This window comes from Sinohyriopsis cumingii, chromosome 15 (assembly GCF_028554795.1).
Source record: "Sinohyriopsis cumingii isolate HCF-2022 chromosome 15, ASM2855479v2, whole genome shotgun sequence".
In the NCBI taxonomy this organism is placed as follows: Eukaryota; Metazoa; Mollusca; class Bivalvia; order Unionida; family Unionidae; genus Sinohyriopsis; species Sinohyriopsis cumingii.
Genome location: NC_142975.1, coordinates 14,363,091 through 14,386,542, shown reverse-complemented (window position 1 = coordinate 14,386,542; position 23,452 = coordinate 14,363,091). Strand labels below are relative to the sequence as shown.

The 23,452-nt window shown below is 33.9% G+C and overlaps 1 protein-coding gene across 1 annotated transcript in view; it reads right to left on the bottom strand.

Moving 5' to 3' along the window:
- Positions 1 to 5,016: 5,016 nt before the first annotated feature.
- Positions 5,017 to 23,452, bottom strand: part of LOC149781289 (uncharacterized) — a 44,744-nt gene continuing 26,308 nt past the window's right edge. Inside the window, exons 6-9 of the mRNA XM_089934690.1 lie at positions 22,488 to 22,614; positions 20,231 to 20,247; positions 11,783 to 11,893; positions 5,017 to 5,330 (exon numbers count right to left, since the gene is read on the bottom strand). Of these exons, the coding sequence (XP_089790816.1) occupies positions 5,017 to 5,330; positions 11,783 to 11,893; positions 20,231 to 20,247; positions 22,488 to 22,614 (569 nt within the window). The remainder of the gene's footprint in view (positions 5,331 to 11,782; positions 11,894 to 20,230; positions 20,248 to 22,487; positions 22,615 to 23,452) is intronic.

Sequence of the window (23,452 nt, the reverse complement as noted above, 5' to 3'; positions counted from 1 at the left end):
AAACAATATAGATCCTGGTCTGCAGGCGCATTATGATATGGCAGATCAGGATCTATATTTTTTGCAATTTGCCTCAACTTATGAGTATAAACATTAGTAGTTTATGCTGATTCAAGCAACTTGTAGAGAGTTAAAATAATTATGATGATCAATTAAAGCACGAAGAGTCAATACTACCCTTATTTGTCATTATGCAGAGGTATATTTGATAGAATATACGATACTGTGGCCATATTGGATGTACAAGGGGCACAAATTTTATTGAGGACTAACAAGACATAATAACATTATAAGAAGTCTTCTAATGAACACTTTATATTATATCAATCCATTCAGGAGAATCAGCAATAACAAGATTATCAAGTTGACTAAGCATGGTCAACAGATCTCAGGACATACTTGGATTTCAGATCTTACCGTTTACATTTAGGACCAACTAGACATCACAAATGAAAACCCCATGTCAAATTGTTGCCTTATTAATGAGAAGTATTCAAAGCAATAGCATAGCCACCATCACAGATATACTGTATGCCAGATCAGAACTATTTTCATTTAGGACCCATTCAACACCAATAGAAGTCTTCTCATGGCTCATCAAGGTGACTTTCTGTTCAGGAAGAGTAGCAATAACAAGATTTTAAAAATATACTGGCTGTCAGATTGGCACCATTTTCATTTACAATGAATTAGATGTCATAAAACTCTTTAGGTAAGAACACCATGTTCACATGACGATACATCGAGAATGATAACAAGATTTTCAAGAAGGCCATCGTGGTGGATGTGAAGTAAGTCGGAGCAACACAATTTTCATTTGCAAATTCACCCAGACATCATAAAAAGTCTTCTGTTGAAAACTCCATCATATCAAGCTTTTCTGACCACCCATTTTGTTGAAGTTGTGGTCAAAGTTTATGTAGCAAACAAGTGACAACAATCAGTCTCTCCTCAACTACTAGGACCCTCTCCTCCAACGACATGGGACACAACCCAGAGTAAACAGGTTGCCTCAACTTTGTCAGCTCTTTTGACATGCATTTTAGGCCTATTCTACATGCCCAACTCAGCAGAATGCGAAATGGCTTAGAATTTTGAAATTAACTGCATGATTTTTGTAAACAAAAATCAGAATCTTCATAATTAATTATGGTTTATAGTTATAGTATAGTTAAAATACCATATACAAATATCAATGTGCAATAAAGGACATACTTACAAAGAAGAACAAGAAATCGGAAAAATGGACGAAAATTCTTGACTATTTCTTTAGACAGAATATCCAATATTGAGTGTACTTCTACAGCTGAAACAGAAGAACAAAAATTGAAGCACAATTTTAAGTGTCAAGTGTGACTGGAACCAATCCTGCAATTCAGTTAGGACATCTGCATGAAAGTATATGCCCTTAGGATATCAGTACTCACATTCTTGAACAGCGCAATTCAGGATACACTGTTCCTTAAAAAAATGTTTTATACTATTAGCACAAACCAACAATACATTGGTAACAATAAAACTGAATAACTTGTTTTATTCAAGTTCTTATTCCCAGTGTATTAGCTACTGTTTACCAGTTTCCCAGTTGGATATCTGCAATGAATTGTCCTTTTCTGCAGAGTTATTCCCTCATGTTTATCTTTGAAACTTTATTAAAAAATATTTTCAAATTTGCAAATTCAAACTTGTACATCTATCTGCCTGCTCAGACATAAGGAACTGCAATCATTGCTAGTTAGTTTTTTGCATTTTGTAAAGTTAGAGAGTCTCACTGCTGGAATGAAACAATTAAGTATAACAAGAAGGCATGCAAATAGAACTGATGCATGAACAAAGCAGATATTTTGAGCAACAGAGAAAATTGTGGTAAAAAAACCCCCACAAAATCCTCATAGTGACCAATACTTCTCTGGCTAAAAATAATTTCCAGGAATTCAAGAAAATATGTTTCTGTAATTTTATTAGGTCATGGGTTCAAACCCCAGCCGAGTCATATCAAAGACTTATAAAAATGGTACAAGCAGCTGCCTTGCTAGGTGCTTAGCATTAAGAGGTTACTGTTAGGACTGGCTGACCTTGTGTCAGGATAATGTGACTGGGTGGGACATAATGTTTCATGTCTGTGGCATGATGCCCCAGTGCTAGACATCACTATAAACTGCCACAATGCAGACATCATAGCAATATGACTGAAAAATTGTTAAAGCTACATTAAACATCCAAATCGCACACACACACACACAAACACACAGACAGACACACACTATTTTAACTGCTGGGTATTGAAACAATCTCTGACATTCCCTAGGAATTCCAATTTATCACATTTAGTAAGGAAATATGTTTGAATTAAACTGTTCTGAAAGTGCTCTATAATTATTTTTTATCATGGTCTTTGATCTAGAACCTGATATTATGGATTTAAAATAACAACTTTTCTCAGACAATGTCAAGATATAGCAACGTGGTAATTTTTGTTAAATTTTTAATCAATAATTATGGGGAAAAATTAAGTTATTAAAGTGGCATGATCCAAGATATTCTTTTGATATATTCAAAAGCTGTTGTTGATAAAAAAATCCATTCATACTTATTTATTCTATCATGCTCATAGGCAATAAAGGTCAAATCTGGGGTCAAGACCTTTGAACTTTAAAATCAATGCTGAATACCTATGTGTTTATTGGAATGAAACTAAATACAAGGTTTGGTCAAAATTCCCTTGCACATATGCACATGTGGTCCAAGTTGGCCCAATGTTACTCACTTGGCCTACATAAAAGCTGATCATTTCGCTTAAGCACTAGCATTGTAGGAACACAAGTAAACTATCTACCAAGCTTTATATCATGTTAAATTTACCTACTTTTTATATCTTGATAAGAATTCCATTGAAAAGTATAATTAGTATGCATAGTTTCTTGCTCATAATCACTGACATTCAAGATCTTGAGGATATAAACTCATTTTAGAAACGAGATGAGAAATATAGATCCAAAGAGCTAACAAGCTCGCCAATCAGATGCAATGCAAGGCAACTCAATATGCACAGATCTCACTAAATATTATAGAAACTCAATATGCACTGATCTCACTTATTATAGAAACTCAATATGCACAGATCTCACTTATTATAGAAACTCAATATGCACCGATCTCGCTTATTATAGAAACTCAATATGCACTGATCTCGCTTATTATAGAACCTATGACAACATAAGCTTATGGTGAAGCAAGATTCATCTCAAATTTAGTCTCAGTAGAGTAATAAGATACAAGATTATCCATGGATCTTACTTATAATCAAACTTCTGCAAGATATATATATATATATATATATATATATATATATATATATATATATATATATATATATATATATATATATATATATATATATATATATATATAAGTTTGATCAGTATCTTAGCAGAAATATAGTTATTGGAATGTTGACAAGTTTTACTAATTAGATGCATTACTTATCATTAATTTGCACTGGGATGCCCACAGAATTTTATGGGGGGGGGGGGCAAATGTGTTGTGGTCAGCTGTTAAGTTTTACAGATATAGGCCAATACACATTTAGAGTTGAAATTCACCCCATCGCACCCCTATGTACAGGCACCCATGATTTACACAAATTTCACATGTAATTATACTCACTCAAGATTTTAATAATATATACCTATTTACTAAGCTTGATAAAAATTCTATGAAAAATAAATCTAGAGTGGTAACAAAAATCTCTATCATATCCAATATCATTTAAATATGCATAACAGTAGATCTTGCTCATAAAATAAGTCATCCAACACCTTGATGATATTAGCCTATTTATAAAATCTGATTACAATCAGATCAGAATAAAATCTCTCAAGTGGTAAGAAGCTCAGCTGACCAAAAGTGATATCTCTTGATGAGATAAGCATATTTACCAGGTCTGATACTAAATATAACCAAATGTGATATCTCTTGATGAGATAAGCCTATTTTTCAGGTCTGATACTAAATATAACCAAATATGATATCTCTTAATGAGATAAGCCTATTTTCCAGGTCTGATACTAAATATAACCAAATGTGATATCTCTTGATGAGATAAGCCTATTTTCCAAGTCTGATACTAAATAAACCAAATGTGATATCTCTTGATGAGATAAGCATATTTACCAGGTCTGATACTAAATATAACCAAATGTGATATCTCTTGATGAGATAAGCATATTTACCAGGTCTGATACCAAATAAACCAAAAGTGATATCTCTTGATGAGATAAGCATATTTACCAGGTCTGATACTAAATATAACCAAATGTGATGTCTCTTGATGAGATAAGCATATTTACCAGGTCTGATACTAAATATAACCAAATGTGATATCTCTTGACGAGATAAGCATATTTACCAGGTCTGATACTAAATATAACCAAATGTGATATCTCTTGATGAGATAACCATATTTACCAGGTCTGATACTAAATATAACCAATGTGATATCTCTTGATGAGATAACCATATTTACCAGGTCTGATACTAAATATAACCAAATGTGATATCTCTTGATGAGATAAGCCTATTTTCCAGGTCTGATACTAAATATAACCAAATGTGATATCTCTTGATGGGATAAGCCTATTTAACAGGTTTGATACTAAATATAACCAGAAAAAGAGTTCCTGAAGTGTTGATAAGCTCATGAAATCAGATTTAAAAATCACTTCATTAATATGCAAGAGCTTAATGATTTAAGCTTACTATGTTTGATCACAGCTGGCTCAGGAATACAAATAACCCAATAACATGAAAGATCATCTTAATTATAACGGTGTTGATTCCATGCATTTTAGTCATTGTGTGATCTTAATCATATAATCCTATATTTGAAGTTTGATCTGTTGGACCTGAAGAGTAGAGTAGTGTGACATTACTCATATGTGCATCCATGTTAGGATAACATAAACCCCACCTTTTTCTGGTAAAATAATAATGTGTTGAAATTAATGAAGATCTGATTTAGATATCAGAAGTTATTTCTGAAGTCTTTGTGAAATTACTTGTTGGTATTCTGCATGGTTCTTTAGGAAAAACTTCCTGTTCTTCTCTGAATGCAGTATTATCTTTCTGTATTCTCATAGTCTGCTCTGATGCTGAAATGTATTCTTTGGGGTGGGTCCGGTCTCTGCTCTCTGTATATTGGAAAGACATATCTGGAAACCCAGCATTATCACTGCCATGGTGATCAGCAACAGCATGCACATGATTTTGATGCAGGTCTATATCATTCTGGTCAATTGGTTCCACATCCATCTCTATGTCATGGCCATCTCCTGTCAAAGACACCATATATCCTACTGCTATTTGCATAAATTCTGGAACATCAAACTAAATTTGTTAGATCTCATTTTGGCATGCTTGTGAATTAAGGACATTAATGATGAAGCAAATTAAGAATTTAATGTTGTTTTTTTCTGAGTTTATTATGGTATAAACTGCCAGTTGCCAAAGCACACAGCAAATAATGCCCAATGGGTGTTATGTAAGCTGTGTGAGTTGGTAACTGACAGTTTATACCATGATAATCTCAGAAAAAACCCACTGAACTCTAATTAAGATATTTCATAACAGTTTTAAAGGTTTATTTAAGCATATGAATTATTGGTGATGGTGTCTGCTATGTACCGGTAGCTATTTACAGAACAAGGGATTCTCCTTCTGCAACATAACAGCTATATCAACATCAAACAAATAATTCTACCAATGATGGGCAATCTATGGGTTTGAATATTATGGTCTTAATCTTTTATCAACATTGGCATATGTGATCTGAGTAGAAGTTTAATATTCAAAGCAAAGGATGTATTGTTGTATTCTTTTTTTCATACGAATGACTTTTGGATTTGATGCTCTCATGAGCTCATTGTGACTTGGCCGCATTTTTATTGTCTAGACATGTCAGCAACCAAATTTTGTTTCTCTAAATCTATTTTTGTGTTCATTAACAGTTTTAGCTACCTACAGGGACTACTTATAAATGAAATTAAGACTTTTGATAAATGGTTATAGTCATGAGGGCCCAATAGTCAAACAGTGCAGGACATCAACCATGACAGTTATGAAGGTGAAGGTAAAGTTTTATTGGCATGTAGTGCATATGCCTTCTGATTCAGTGTTTACTTACTTTGCACATGTGACTCTTTTTATAGACATATAAAGTAGTTCTCCGTGCTGTTTATACAGAAATAAATGCAACTGGGTGTGATCACATGGTTATGTTCTGACCAATGGAAATCTTTCCTACATTTATCAACTGATGCAACTGCAAATATTAACATATAAATGTTGGTCATATTCATTACATATCAAAATATACAGTGGTCCCCCTTTTAATATAGCCCCTCTCAACAGTGAAGGTCACTGTATCCTGCAATTTTCCTGCTCACTAGAGGTCAACCCTTCTGCAAAGCCATATAAAAGTTTCATTGCAGAGGAGTGTTCTAATAAAGAGTCCTCTTTGAGGCATCAGTAGAACATGGCTGATTCCTGACCAGCTGGTCTCAATGAACCAGATCTTTGGTCATTGTATGCAATCTTGCACTAAACTTAGTATGCATAAATCGTTATTTTCTTATTGGAGTTAACTGGGACCTTTAACCTCTAGACTTCAGAATGGATAGATTTCTTTACTACGACACCAAGGAATTTACTCTAGAAGAATATTTACTCTGATTCTGCAAACCCTGGTTCTCTTTGATTCACTATTACCTTGACCTTTGATATTCTGATCCCAAAATCAGTAGGTATCTTATATATCTTTACATACAAGCCTTCTACAAGCATTGGTCAAATTATCTGGCTTAGAATTAAATATTGTTTTATTAAAATAATACAGTAAAATCTGTCATGAAAGACCACACTTCTGCCAAAAAATAAGGTCTCATAAGACTGGTGGACCATCATGAAAGGTCATAACACTATATTATCAATAAATATGTGCAGGGAAAATCTGGTCTCTTATGACAGGTGGTCTTTCATAGCAATTGTCTCTCAAAACAGGTTATACTGTATTCAATATCACACAAATGATGCATGCAGTATGTCCACCAACTGTCACTGGTTCACTCTGTTGTGACTTTGAACAAAAAAGTAGAATGAAGACCTGGTTTGGATATGGTTTAGTGTTTTATGGCACTGCAACTAAAGTGACATAGGTCACTTAGTGTTAAGGCAAACAAGTGAAGTGTCTTGCCTAAAGTTACCATGGTAGATAACCCAGGCTGATCTGATGGTCAAACTTCAAACTTTCAACCATTTACCTACAAGTCTCACACCAACCACTCTGCCACTGTGGCTTGCTAGAACAAAGAGAAGGTGGATTGAGACTGTCAAAAGATAACTTTTATATCATCCAATTAGGAATGATCAAGAAGGAATAAAGATGCTGAAATAGCCCCAACCTCATGGGCATTGATTCTCATTAACAAAATATCCATCTCAGTGAGAGATGGATAAACTGAAGTCATAAAAAATCCTGCTAGAAAAGATTGCTGCTAAAATATGGGGCGAGGGTATCTCTGAAGGAGAAAATTACATTTCTGGCCATTTATTCAATCATCTGATTTACAACAAAAGAAACACAAGGCTCTAACCAGGCAAAAAAGTCAATTTTGTCCATCCTCACAATAGATGCAATTAAGTTTGGAGATATCAGTTGGTTCAGGGGGTAATGAGGTAGCTTATTCTTGGCCAGAAAACTGGGCTGGTAAAAAAGAGAAACCAAATCACAGTTGCCATGAAAACATGGGCAACCCTATTCCATGAACAGACCACAAATTTTACATACTTCAGTATGGTGGCAATGATGACTACATTGTTTCTAAATTGTATCCATTAGACAGTCGATTATGATAAATGGAAACATATCTATAAAAATGCTTGAATCCTTTATATATGCCAGATAAATATCAGAACACAAAGAATTATCTTACGATGTAAATAGTTTGATAGATACATTCCCTGAAGTAAGCTCAAAAATATTAAAAATATCAACACCATTTAAAAGGTCATTATATTTATTTATATCAACACCATTCAAAAGGTCATTATATTTATTTATATCAACACCATTTAAAAGGTCATTATATTTATTTATATCAACACCATTTAAAAGGTCATTATATTTATTTATATCAACACCATTTAAAAGGTCATTATATTTATTTATATCAACACCATTTAAAAGGTCATTATATTTATTTATATCAACACCATTCAAAAGGTCATTATATTTATTTATATCAACACCATTCAAAAGGTCATTATATTTATTTGTGATTTTCAAAATATCAAAACCTTGAAATCAAGAATCGTGCCAGAGGCAATGTATTTAATTATTTCTCCTAAACATCTCGCTTCTATGGGGGCCATTTTAACATGTATTCTTATAAATATAGAGCTCTCTGATTTTTAGAGAGCTCTAAGATAAATTGTAAAGCAAACTGAATTAGAGAGCTCTACATATATCAATTAGGGATCTCTCTAATTGAATGATTACCTTCTATTTACAATTGTTGATGTCTATACTTGAACTGTAAACCTTTCTTATTCAGTTGGAGACCTATATAAATGAATAAGATCAGGCTGCGAAAGTAGAATCTGACGTAACCCAGATAACCCAACCAGCCAATCAAATTGCTTGTATGTTAAATCAATTTACAAATGATACAAGTGAGAAGTTTACATAAGATCAAGCATTTTCCTAATACTGGAAAAACTAATATATAAATATTAAAACCCAAACAATGTAAAACCAACTTCATTTCCAAAGGACAATCAATTTCATTTAACCAGAAAAATATATGCAGTACATGTGTTGGAAAATTATTGTGGACTAAATTAGTCATCATGGTCACTTAGCAGGCAAGTAAAGAGGTCAATTGCATAAAGACTGCACTTTGAATTACAATTCCCAAATAGACAACTATTGTTAATTAATAACGTGTCTAATTATGTTAATCATTTTGTTCAGCAAATCATTGGTAAAAGTGATAATGGTAAAAAGGTAAAGATCATACGACAATCAACTATGCAAATATCACATTCTACCACAATCTTCTACAAACAAGTGTAAAATAGCAGAATCAACCCAGTTACCAGACTTACCACGATCCACTATAATTTACCATTTGTACATCATTTGAACAGTATCCATCTATCGGTAGTTATAAAAGACCATTTACCAGAACTGGTATAAAATTTAAAATACAAACTACAAGCAGCATAGAATAAATATATTTCATATATTTTGAACCTCAATAAAAAATCTTGATGATCTCGTTTGCTGATGTAATTAGCAAAGCATTATCGGATTAATACAATTTTTACTTTATTACTGTAGTATTTGATGAATTGTTTAGCCATCATAATTTGCCAGCCACACACCTTTAATAATTTTATATAAAACCATGACTATACTGAGGTGTGAATACCTGTATTCACAAATAATTAGAAAATTATTTCCTTCATGTAATTGCTCATTACTGAAAAGGTTGAAACTTTAGAAATTGTGTTTACAAGTATTTAAACATTAAATAAAATCACAACTGGGAATGCAATAGAATAATAAAGAAAATCAAAAGCACTTAATAGCTTGTATACTGTATAATCAACATTTTTTAACTGTCCTTGTCCTGCCATTTTGTTAATTAAATTGAAGGTAGCACATGTCTAACTCTACTACTTAGTAAAAATGTGAAGGTAATAAACAAAACTGAAAAAAACAAATTACACAAAATAAGACAAACATGGATTTAGTATTATTGTATTGGTTTTGATTTTTAGTAAGTAAAAATTACCAAGTGGGGCTAAGTCTTTTGATAGGTGCACACTTGAAGTAAGGCCATGCTGTAAATGCTATAATCCAAATTACACCCATCAATCATACATCAAAATATAGGGAATTAAAGGTTCTTTTAACAAAACCTAAGCCATACAAGGTCTTTTTCTAAATAACCAACATAACCAGTGAGGAAAACCTGATGAATTCATTTTCTTTAAACATCAAACCCTATGCACAGTATGAACTTGTAGAGTAGAGCCTAAGTAAAAATGGATAATACTCCAAAAAATATTATAATAATGCCACAAAATTCATGGGATGAAACCACTCAGGTTATTATCACATTACTTCAAAAATATGTATACCCTATATCACTCCTGATAAACTGCATAGACCCAGACCTGCTGCTACATAATATGCCAGCAGATACAGATCTATGCTGTCTGATCACTCCTGATAAACTGCACTGGCTCAGACCAGCTGCTACATAATATGCCAGCAGATATGGATCTATGCTGTTTGATCACTCCTGATAAACTGTATAGACCCAGACCTGCTGCTTCATTATGTGACAGCAGATCTGTGTCTGTCCATTTTACAGTTGGACTTGACTTGCAAGAAAGTATAGATGGCATCCTTTTCATTTAGTAAGAAAGCTTTACATAAATCTATTTTTTTGTGCTGTGAGAGGTATTTGTTTATTTTACTAATATTACATTCACACATCACATCTGGTAAAGATATAAGACAAGGTTCCTACCACAAATTTAAACAAAGATTATAGACCTTTTCCGTTTCTTTTCAGACTAAAGTATAACATTTTCCAAACCTCGAGAAGGGCTCTGAATCAGTAAACTAAAACTTCTCCCAAACACAAAAGAGCAGTTACATTACTAGATTCTATCTAAGATTTTTGTAATACTGAAACTTCAAGATTATTTCAAGACTTAGTCATTTTTTAAAAATTTTCCAGATATTTTCAAGATCTGGAAAAGCAATTTTCAAATTTTAAACCTTTTCCAGAATTCCAGACCCATGGAGGAACAATGATAAGAGCTGATAATCAACTGATTATAGATTAATCCAAAGCTATTCAACTGAAACCATTTTTGATTTGTAGTAGGTCATCAATTTTTGAGAATATGATCCGACACTGAGACTGTTTATCTCAGTTAACTCTTTACCATTCCTCTAATATTAAAACAAATTTATCTTCACCCGTAGTACAAGTGCAATGATACATTATCTTCCAGACTTCTCTACTAATTAGTAAAGTGAAACTGAAGTACATGTAGCTATATGTGTGTACATGGAGAAAATTATATTTCTACGGTTACTACAAGTTTTTTATTCATGTGAATGTACAGTTATGTAAGTTTTACATGTATTGTCAATAGAAAAGTTTTGTTGAAATTGATATTTTTGGTTCTTTATTCCTCCTTATCCTATTATCTAAAACAATTTGAGGGAAAACAGACTATTCTTGCAATCATCAACTGCTGCATTACTATGGAGAAATTAATATTGTTAGTAATTTATTTATTTGTTAAGATTTTCATATTACTCTCAATATAATACCTGATATTACAAACTGGTATTGGAATTTTAACAAAAATATTACCAGCTCATCAATGCAATTGCTAAACACTGTTGAATAATTAATTCATAGTACTTACTGAGGAACTGAAGGCAAATTTTACAGTAACTTTTACAATGAACAAGTCCTTACTCAGCAATTAACAACTTGTGAGCAATTTAAAATCAAATTTTAAGTATTTGTCAGTAATATTTTCTATTAGAAAGCAATATCTAAGTATATAGAATCAACTTTTACTGGAAATCAGAAGGATTAAACTTCCAATCAGACCATAAGATTGCTGAGTAACTGAGACACTATTCCATTGATATGTAGAAGTACAATTTACTAAATTTGTATCTGTTTACCTGTTCTCTTCAGTGTAATGGGAGGGCTTGACACTGATTCACCAATGATCTTCACAGATTTTTCCTCATCAGCTTTAGATATCTGTTGATGGACTAAAATGTTAAGTAGCCCTAGAAACAAAGAAGAATCAATTTGTTAAATGAATTATGGGAATATTGCATCTAGCCTAGTCATAAAATTCTATATTTAACATCTTTATTGGACAGATTAAAATAACAAAGGAAGACGAATTTGAAAGAAAAGATAGACTACCATTTTAACAATAATAGTTCTTGCTACACTGCTTGAGGTACATTGCTGCTTGAGAGGAAAAAAATTCACTGTTTCACATTGATGTAATTAGTAAAGAAACGAGGATCTTCGTGACATGAATATTTGCAAAAGAAGTAAGATTAATTAATTAACATCAACAATGCTGAGGTCATCATAATCCACAGGTTATTCAATGTTCTCATGACTTAAGTAGTTTGCATTATAATTACTAAACATTCCTATTTATCATCAGGATCAATCAAGCTTGAACTATTTGTAAAAATAAAATGCAAAATTGGACTGAGTTGAGCAGCTAGATGAGCTTGAAGACTCAAGGGAGATAATACAGAAACATAATCACCATTACCAAGAACGTTTTACCAACTGGCCTATGATACTACTATAAAAGGGTAAGAAGATGACACTATGCAATGCAAGTAAAACAAGTACAGTTGAGTATCAGATATAAACACAGCATGTGTGATATAAAATAACAGCATGAGAAGAGAAGAATATATACTCACTTTAACATAATTTCATTAATTGTCACATTTTAAATTTTGGCCAGCTATGAATCATTCTGCAAGTTATTTATATAGCTTCATGTGTAATGTATCTGCACACTTAATTGTTGATCAGCTGGCAGATATTCTGTATCTTATCACTGTCCTTCAGAAATACCATGGCAAGCTGAAACTAATTTACTGAACCACAAAAATCTATCTAATGAGCAGTCTATTTACAGTTTCAAATGTTAGCCCACACTTAGCCATTGAAACGCTATCACTGTAATAAGAAGTCATATTTACAGCCCACACTTAGCCATTGAAACGCTATCACTGTAATAAGTCATATTTACAGCCCACACTTAGCCACTGAAACGCTATCACTGTAATAAGAAGTCATATATACAGCCCACACTTAGCCATTTAAACGTTATCACTGTAATAAGAAGTCATATTTACAGCCCACACCTAGCCACTGAAACGCTATCACTGTAAGAAGTCATATTTACAGCCCACACTTAGCCACTGAAACGCTATCACTGTAAGAAGAAGTCATATTTACAGCCCAAACTTAGCCATTGAAATGCTATCACTGTAAGAAGAAGTCATATTTACAGCCCACACTTAGCCACACTTAGCCACTGAAACGCTATCCCTGTAATAAGAAGTCATATTTACAGCCCACACTTAGCCATTGAAACGCTATCACTGTAAGAAGAAGTCATATTTACAGCCCACACTTAGCCACTGAAACGCTATCACTGTAAGAAGAAGTCATATTTACAGCCCACACTTAGCCACTGAAACGCTATCACTGTAAGAAGTCATATTTACAGCCCACACTTAGCCACTGAAACGCTATCACTGTAATAAGAAGTCATATTTACAGCCCACACTTAGCCACTGAAACTCTATCACTGTAATAAGAAGTCATATTTACAGCCCACACTTAGCCACTGAAATGCTATCACTGTAATAAGAAGTCATATTTACAGCCCACACTTAGCCATTGAAATGCTATCACTGTAATAAGAAGTCATATTTACAGCCCACACTTAGCCATTGAAACGCTATCACTGTAATAAGAAGTCATTTTTACAGCCCACACTTAGCCATTGAAACGCTATCACTGTGATAAGAAGTCATATTTACAGCCCACACTTTGCCATTGAAACGCTATCACTGTAATAAGAAGTCATATTTACAGCCCACACTTAGCCATTGAAATGCTATCACTGCCCACACTTAGCCACTGAAATGCTATCACTGTAAGAAGTCATATTTACAGCCCACAAGCCATTGAAACGCTATCACTGTAATAAGAAGTCATATTTACAGCCCACAAGCCATTGAAAAGCTATCACTGTAATAAGAAGTCATATTTACAGCCCACAAGCCTTTGAAACTCTACCACTGTAATAAGAAGTCATATTTACACTCCACAAGCTTTTGAAACTCTATCACTGTGTAAATAAGAAATCATATTTACAGTCCACAAGCCACTGAAACGCTATCACTGTAAGAAGAAGTCATATTTACAGCCCACACTTAGCCAATGAAACGCTATCACTGTAATAAGAAGTCATATTTACAGCCTACACTTAGCCACTGAAACGCTATCCCTGTAATAAGAAGTCATATTTACAACCCACACTTAGCCATTGAAACACTATCACTGTAAGAAGAAGTCATATTTACAGCCCACACTTAGCCACTGAAATGCTATCACTGTAAGAAGTCATATTTACAGCCCACACTTAGCCACTGAAACGCTATCACTGTAAGAAGAAGTCATATTTACAGCCCACACTTAGCCAATGAAATGCTATCACTGTAATAAAAAGTCATATTTACAGCCCACACTTAGCCAATGAAACATTATCACTGTAATAAGAAGACATATTTACAGCCCACACTTAGCCACTGAAACTCTATCACTGTAATAAGTCATATTTACAGCCCACACTTAGCCATTGAAACGCTATCACTGTAATAAGAAGTCATATTTACAGCCCACACTTAGCCATTGAAACGCTATCACTGTAATAAGAAGTCATATTTACAGCCCACACTTAGCCATTGAAACGCTATCACTGTAATAAGAAGTCATATTTACAGCCCACACTTAGCCATTGAAACGCTATCACTGCAATAAGAAGTCATATTTACAGCCCACACTTAGCCAATGAAACGCTATCACTGTAATAAGAAGTCATATTTACAGCCCACAAGCCATTGAAACTCTATCACTGTAATAAGAAGTCTTATTTACAGCCCACAAGCCATTGAAAAGCTATCACTGTAATAAGAAGTCATATTTACAGCCCACAAGCCATTGAAACACTATCACTGTAATAAGAAGTCATATTTACAGTCCACAAGCCCTTGAAACTCTACCACTGTAATAAGAAGTCATATTTACACTCCACAAGCTTTTGAAACTCTATCACTGTGTAAATAAGAAATCATATTTACAGTCCACAAGCCACTGAAACGCTAACACTGTAATAAGAAGTCATATTTACAGCCCACAAGCCATTGAAACGCTATCACTGTAATAAGAAGTCATTTTTACAGCCTACACTTAGCCACTGAAACGCTATCCCTGTAATAAGAAGTCATATTTACAGCCCACACTTAGCCATTGAAACACTATCACTGTAATAAGAAGTCATATTTACAGCCCACACTTAGCCACTGAAATGCTATCACTGTAAGAAGAAGTCATATTTACAGCCCACACTTAGCCACTGAAACGCTATTACTGTAAGAAGAAGTCATATTTACAGCCCACACTTAGCCAATGAAACGTTATCACTGTAATAAGAAGTCATATTTACAGCCCACACTTAGCCACTGAAACTCTATCACTGTAATAAGAAGTCATATTTACAGCCCACACTTAGCCATTGAAACGCTATCACTGTAATAAGAAGTCATATTTACAGCCCACACTTAGCCATTGAAATGCTATCACTGTAATAAGAAGTCATATTTACAGCCCACACTTAGCCATTGAAACGCTATCACTGTAATAAGAAGTCATATTTACAGCCCACAAGCCTTTGAAACTCTATCACTGTAATAAGAAGTCATATTTACAGCCCACACTTAGCCACTGAAATGCTATCACTGTAATAAGAAGTCATATTTACAGCCCACATGCGAATGAAATGCTATCACTGTAATAAGAAGTCATATTTACAGCCCAAACTTAGCCATTGAAACGCTATCACTGCAATAAGAAGTCATATTTACAGCCCACACTTAGCGATTGAAACGCTATCACTGTAATAAGAAGTCATATTTACAGCCCACAAGCCTTTGAAACTCTACCACTGTAAGAAGAAGTCATATTTACACTCCACAAGCTTTTGAAACTCTATCACTGTGTAAATAAGAAATCATATTTACAGTCCACAAGCCACTGAAACGCTATCACTGTAATAAGAAGTCATATTTACAGCCCACAAGCCATTGAAACGCTATCACTGTAATAAGAAGTCATTTTTACAGCCTACACTTAGCCACTGAAACGCTATCCCTGTAATAAGAAGTCATATTTACAGCCCACACTAAGCCATTGAAACGCTATCACTGTAAGAAGTCATATTTACAGCCCAAACTTAGCCACTGAAACGCTATCACTGTAAGAAGAAGTCATATTTACAGCCCACACTTAGCCACTGAAACGCTATCACTGTAAGAAGAAGTCATATTTACAGCCCACACTTAGCCACTGAAATGCTATCACTGTAAGAAGAAGTCATATTTACAGCCCACACTTAGCCACTGAAACGCTATTACTGTAAGAAGAAGTCATATTTACAGCCCACACTTAGCCAATGAAACGTTATCACTGTAATAAGAAGTCATATTTACAGCCCACACTTAGCCACTGAAACTCTATCACTGTAATAAGAAGTCATATTTACAGCCCACACTTAGCCATTGAAACGCTATCACTGTAATAAGAAGTCATATTTACAGCCCACACTTAGCCATTGAAACGCTATCACTGTAATAAGAAGTCATATTTACAGCCCACACTTAGCCATTGAAACGCTATCACTGTAATAAGAAGTCATATTTACAGCCCACACTTAGCCATTGAAACGCTATCACTGCAATAAGAAGTCATATTTACAGCCCACACTTAGCCATTGAAACGCTATCACTGTAATAAGAAGTCATATTTACAGCCCACAAGCCTTTGAAACTCTATCACTGTAATAAGAAGTCATATTTACAGCCCACACTTAGCCATTGAAACGCTATCACTGTAATAAGAAGTCATATTTACAGCCCACATGCGACTGAAATGCTATCACTGTAGTAAGAAGTCATATTTACAGCCCACACTTAGCCATTGAAACGCTATCACTGTAATAAGAAGTCATATTTACAGCCCACATGCGATTGAAATGCTATCACTGTAATAAGAAGTCATATTTACAGCCCACACTTAGGCATTCAAATGCTATCACTGTAATAAAAAGTCATATTTACAGCCCACAAGCCATTGAAATGCTATCACTGTAATAAGAAGTCATATTTACAGCCCACAAGCCTTTGAAACTCTATCACTGTAATAAGAAGTCATATTTACACTCCACAAGCTTTTGAAACTCTATCACTGTGTAAATAAGAAATCATATTTACAGTCCACAAGCCACTGAAACGCTATCACTGTAATAAGAAGTCATATTTACAGCCCACAAGCCATTGAAACGCTATCACTGTAATAAGAAGTCATTTTTACAGCCCAAAGCCTTTGAAACTCTATCACTGTAATAAGAAGTCATATTTACAGTCCACAAGCCTTTGAAACTCTATCACTGTAATAAGAAGTCATATTTACAGCTCACACTTCGCCACTGAAATGCTATCACTGTAATAAGAAGTCATATTTACAGTCCACAAGCCTTTGAAACTCTATCACTGTAATAAGAAGTCATATTTACAGCCCACAAGCCTTTGAAACTCTATCACTGTAATAAGAAGTCATATTTACAGCCCACAAGCCTTTGAAACTCTATCACTGTAATAAGAAGTCATATTTACAGCCCACAAGCCTTTGAAACTCTATCACTGTAGTAAGAAGTCATATTTACAGCCCACAAACTTTTGAAACTCTATCACTGTAATAAGAAGTCTTAGAAAAACAACAAAAGGAAATCTTTTCATGCAAATGACAGAGTTTCAAAGGTCTGAGGTTGAATTTAGCTTTGAGAACTAAATCCCCTTTCACTATCAGCATTGCTGCAATTATAGCTAGTATGAATAGATTCAGGAACTCACTTTCAGGAACATTTCACAATTCATACATGTCATTCCATGGATATTTTTAGTGATGTGTAAGATTTTCTGTAAGGCCTATACCATACTGAATGAGCTTAATGCCAGTTATTTCTGTATCAACACTTTCTGTGCCATACCCAGTTAGCAGCAAACCATCCAATATTTTGTACTTAACAATCTTTGCACCATCTTGATGACATTCTTAAAAAAAATCTGTTATCTTTTGTTTCAACATGACACAGAGACAAGGCAAATAAGACAATGATCTGATCAAGCAAATTGAAAACTAAATTTAAATTCATGCATTGGGTATCAGAAATTGCGTGAACCACAGATAACTTGCATGATCTTCCCCCCATTTGGGCTTTACAAGGTGATTGACTCTATCATTTTTGCAAGAAAACCACAATGCCATGGTCTGGCAGCATCTCTGCATAGTGTGGTATCTTACGCACAAAAATAGAAATCAATTAGAACAATCAGGTCCATGACTTGACCAGTCTTATACCATGGACTGTGTTGACTTGAGATATGTTATAGGGAGACTGAATGTTTGAGATATGTTATAGGGAGACTGAATGTTTGAGATATGTTTTAGGGAGACTAACTGTTTGAGATATGTTATAGGGAGACTGTTTGAGATATTTTATAGGGAGACTGACTGTTTGAGATATGTTATAGGGAGACTGACTGTTTGAGATACGTTATGGGGAGACTGACGGTTTCTTTGGAAAAGACACAAAAGTTCCATTTCCTCAGCATGATATAGCCAAAGCAAAAGATGAGAGTGCTGTTAAAAACAACCTTTTTATACCCATGAGTCAAACAACAAGTTGTACAATACACTATCTCTGTTCATAAGAGCCATCAATGAATGACATATTGTAGTAATCTTTGCTTTATACTGTGGTAAATTAAATCAAAAATAGAAATCAACTAGTACAATGGCATCCATTATTGTAGCAGTGTTATATCATGGTCTGCATTATACTGAGTTTTGTTATAGGGAGATTGATGATCATACCACCGGTATATCATGAAAAGTGTTGAGTTGCTTTAAAGAAACATCTATGACTATACCAGTGATATATCAGGGGTTGCTATATTGAGGAATTTTATTGTGAGATCCATGACTGTACCAGTGTTAGATTAGGGACTGTTTTAAATTGAGGTATTTTATTGTGAGATCCATGACTGTACCAATGTTAGATCAGGGGATGTATTATATTGAGGTATTTTATTGTGAGATCCCTGACTATACCTATGTTTTACTATGGAGTTTTATAATGAGTTGTTTTACTGTGAAATCCATGACAGTACCCATTTTATCAGTGACATGTTAAACTGAGGTGCTTTTTAACAAGATTCATGACCATATCTATGTTATATCAGTCTGTGTTATACTGAGATGATTTACAGCGATGAACCACTCATGAACCTCTCACTGTACAATTTTCGTGCCATTTTGAATAGGCAACCTATTACAAATGCCACACATAACACTAATTACAGAGTTAAAAACTAATGCCAAGAACTTGACATGAGTGGAGGTTGCTCACTAACCTGAGAATAAGTTTCTTGTGAAATGACAAACACTAAAGTAAATACTTAGCTCTCCTCAAGTACAGAATATTTGTACTTGTTTTCAAATCCAATTAAAAATGCCGCTAATTCACTTTGCAGAAAGGATAATTTTATTGCCCAAATGAAGAACAAAGCTGAATATATCATGTGATTAGACACTTATTTTGTAAGAAATAACATGACACTGTTGTGGAAGCTGCCAATACAAGTTGTCTAAGTTTCTGTTCTTGCCTACTGATCTGCACACTGAATTTCAGCTTTCTGTTTATGCCAATCTTTATCACTAGCATCATGAGATTTATACTTGTTGAACAGGTTCTTCAGGTAGGAGTTTATGTCCAATACTTGCACTGTCTATATTAAACTGAATACTGTCAAACATAACTATTTCTGATCCAAATTTCATGAGATCATTATCAGACACTAACAAGAGAAGCTTGAATGGCACACTATACGCTCACAATGTTTATGTTGGAACAAATCATACCCCATCCTCAATCTATGAAAATATTTACAAGGCACAATTACAATCCAGCTAAGAATTATTCCATATTTTCATATCTTGTGGAATTTCAATCTATGCAAATTTTTGTAATCTGGAAAAATAACATCATCAACAGTGAGTGTGATGTTAAATCTATGCTAATTTTAGGAGATAGATTGGAGTCCAAACTATGTAAAAAGCTGATGTGGACTCCAGTGCAAGTCAAAATACAGTCAGAATATATATATATATATATATATATATATATATATATATATATATATATATATATATATATATATACTATGCATCATACGTACCACAATAATGGCTACAACTGAAATAAAGAGAGAAGAAACCAAGCTAAATTAATTTTTGAAACATAAAACTGTCAAGCAAATAAAGTATACAACCTTTATACATTTTTATGATCTAATATACTTTCCAAAATTATGCAGTCTGAATGAATTTAAAAGTGGCTTTATAATTTGTAAAAAGCCATATTTAAGTAATATTTAAAAATTTTGGTGCAAAGACTGTAATACAATTGAAAAAAGGAAGTCAAAGCAGGATGTTGTTTCATTCAAATGTGTATGAAGAAACACATTAACAGGATGGCTGAAATACACTTTAGCAATTGCTAGAATTGTTACTAAGCAATTCAGAGCAACACTCTAGCAGGAGTGCCTCAACATTTAAAGCTTATAACCTTGGGGTGACCTTAAATACTGCCAACTGATATTCTGCTAATACATTTAATACATTTTCTTGTAGAACCATTAGCAAGCTAAAAAACATCTACCTTTCCGGTGACTGTCAAAATACCAGGATCCATTTAATAAAAATATGCCAATAGAATCCTGAACAGCTTTGATGGCATGGGAAAGAAATTCATTTGAACATTACATGCCATGTGATGGATGACATACATTCTTTTGAATACCATACACAGCTGGATGGCTTAAATTCCCATGCTTTTTAAATACTCATGGCATATAGTTGATTTGCTACCCAGCCAAACATCTTTTTCTTTGAATAGAGTATGTGGCAAATGCATCACTGGGCTTTATAGTGGTAAGAAAAAAGATGACTTTCTTTCATTATCTTGTCAGCAACATGTGCATTGTGTCTGAAATGAAATGCCATTTGTCTGGTTTTCAGAGAACCCCTCATCCTTCACATTCCAAGCAATGTTCAGAATGATCCAGGGTCCATTATCTTAGAAATTAGCTATTTTCATCAGAAATATATGACATGTTCATCAAAGAATTCAATTTTATAATGGAACCAAAAAAAACAATAAAAAGAGCACAAACAAAACAGGATGAAATTTGAAAACTATTAACTATACATACAATTTAACTGCACTTTTATTATCATAATTGATCATACACCATTCCTTTGATAACTTGTGCCCTGATAACTCGCAAACCTGCTTATAATCTGGAGACAGTCATGATCACTTTTTTTTTACTAGAATGGACCAAAACATTGAATCCTGTTTGTTGAAAATGAAAAAATCGTGATAAAAACTGGTAACTGAAACCTTGATATATCACTCGTTCTATCATCAAAAACAGTGGATATAACCTGGAAATATGAATCAAAATTATCAAATTATCAACTTTTAATAAAAAGTCATGTATTTTGTTAACATTTCTTTCCAAACAACATTCTTGGTACAGTGTAAATAACAGTATGCAATGAAATTTTGATCAATGATCACTTACGCCTACTTGAGACAGCAATTTTATAAATAAACAAGTGGTTTTTTATCAACTGAAATTTGAGTATTAGTTCTAACATTTAGTTCAGTTTAAGTGTAGTGATTGTAAATACCATGTGCCCAGTTGTATTCAAACATGAAATATGCCAATCTATCATGACTCCATGAGCATTTCTCTGAGAACCTAATTAAATGCCGACCTTGCTCTGATACCTGATTGCGCAAATATTTGTTGTATTGCAATGAATTACCACATTAATTACATCTTTTGTATCAAATAAAGCAGGCAGAATACATGAAAAGTTAAAATTCATGCAAATCCTACCTGTGTAATGCTAGCATGCCTCATTAGTGTGTCAGTCAACTTATTTCAAGTGATCAATCGAACACTTATAGTTCTTTTGTGAATGTAATATAATCAATCTACCTTAAATTAGCATAATCATTCACAACTGTGATCAAAGATAGAAAGACAACCAAGCAAATTGAATACTTGATGAAATAAAATCGTGGTTCACATATATGTTTAATTAAAGATAAGCTAGTTTCTGAGTTTGTAGTTAACTTGTAATTCTTAAACTGGCACTCAGAGATTTCCCCATGGTCGAGAATTATTCCCAATGCAATTCTAAAACAAGCATTCAGTCATTAAACAGACCATTTGGTCCCCCTCTGGGTGGTTTTGTCAATGTCCAGAGAGGATGGCATCATTTCATGTTATGGAGGTCCCTCAATTACTTGTGCCCTTGCTTATAGTGTGATCTATGTTTTTGGACCCCGTTGTGCACGTGTTATTGAGGGAGTGGTGTACTTGTATAAAGTAAAGACAACAAAAAGACACATAAGCTGACCTTTCTGCTCTCCATCTGTAAAGGCAGAATAGCACCAATCCTATGCAGAGAAAAAAACCTGGGATGCCCACACCAAGGCCAATAGCTATAGCATGAGATCCAATATCATATCCCTTGTCAACAGGAGCTGCAATATGGTGACGGAAATTAAATATTCATATTTATAATAACTCAGTGTGGAGAAAAATGGCTCCAAATTTTTAAACATCTCAGTCTTGTCTCTTGAGATAATTTCTCACAGAATAATACATTTCTCAAGCTAAGATATTATTTTCCTAGTAATAAAGACCACACTTCACATGTATTAAATTGTGCTTTATTAAACTTGCTTGTTTTAGCAAACATGTTGCAAGAATAAAATAAGGAACATGTTTATCATGACTTTGTGCATAGTCAACGCTCTGAAACTCATTGACATGTAATAAAAATAAACCAAAATGTCAATTTTATTGTATGTAATTTTTAGAAACAATGCACATGGATCATCTATGAAAAGTGGAATTCCATAGACTGTACAAAATTTTCATTTTCTTTTGTCACACCTCAGTCTAATAATCAGAAAAGATCACAGGTGTATCAATTAACCAATAAGTGGCTCAAGATGGCAAGATACTCAAATGGCCAATAATTTTCTACCAGTTCTCCAGATGCCATGGAAAGAAAAAAAACTTTGTGTAGAACTCCTAAAAGATATTATTAATATTATTAAGTTGTATAAACAAAAGTTCCATGCAGCGATTGCCTTCTGTGAAAGACATAAGTTGATGGTCCTAAAACATCTTTAAAGGTAATGGGAGGGGCTAGGCCTCTGAACAAAGTCTCTGCTTCCATGGGAACAGCCTTAAGGAGGTGCGTGCCCATGGGAACAGCCTTAAGGAGTTGTGTGCCCATGGGAACAGCCCTAAGGAGGTGTGTGCCCATGGGAACAGTCTCAAAGAGGTGTGTGCCCAAGGGAACAGCCCTAA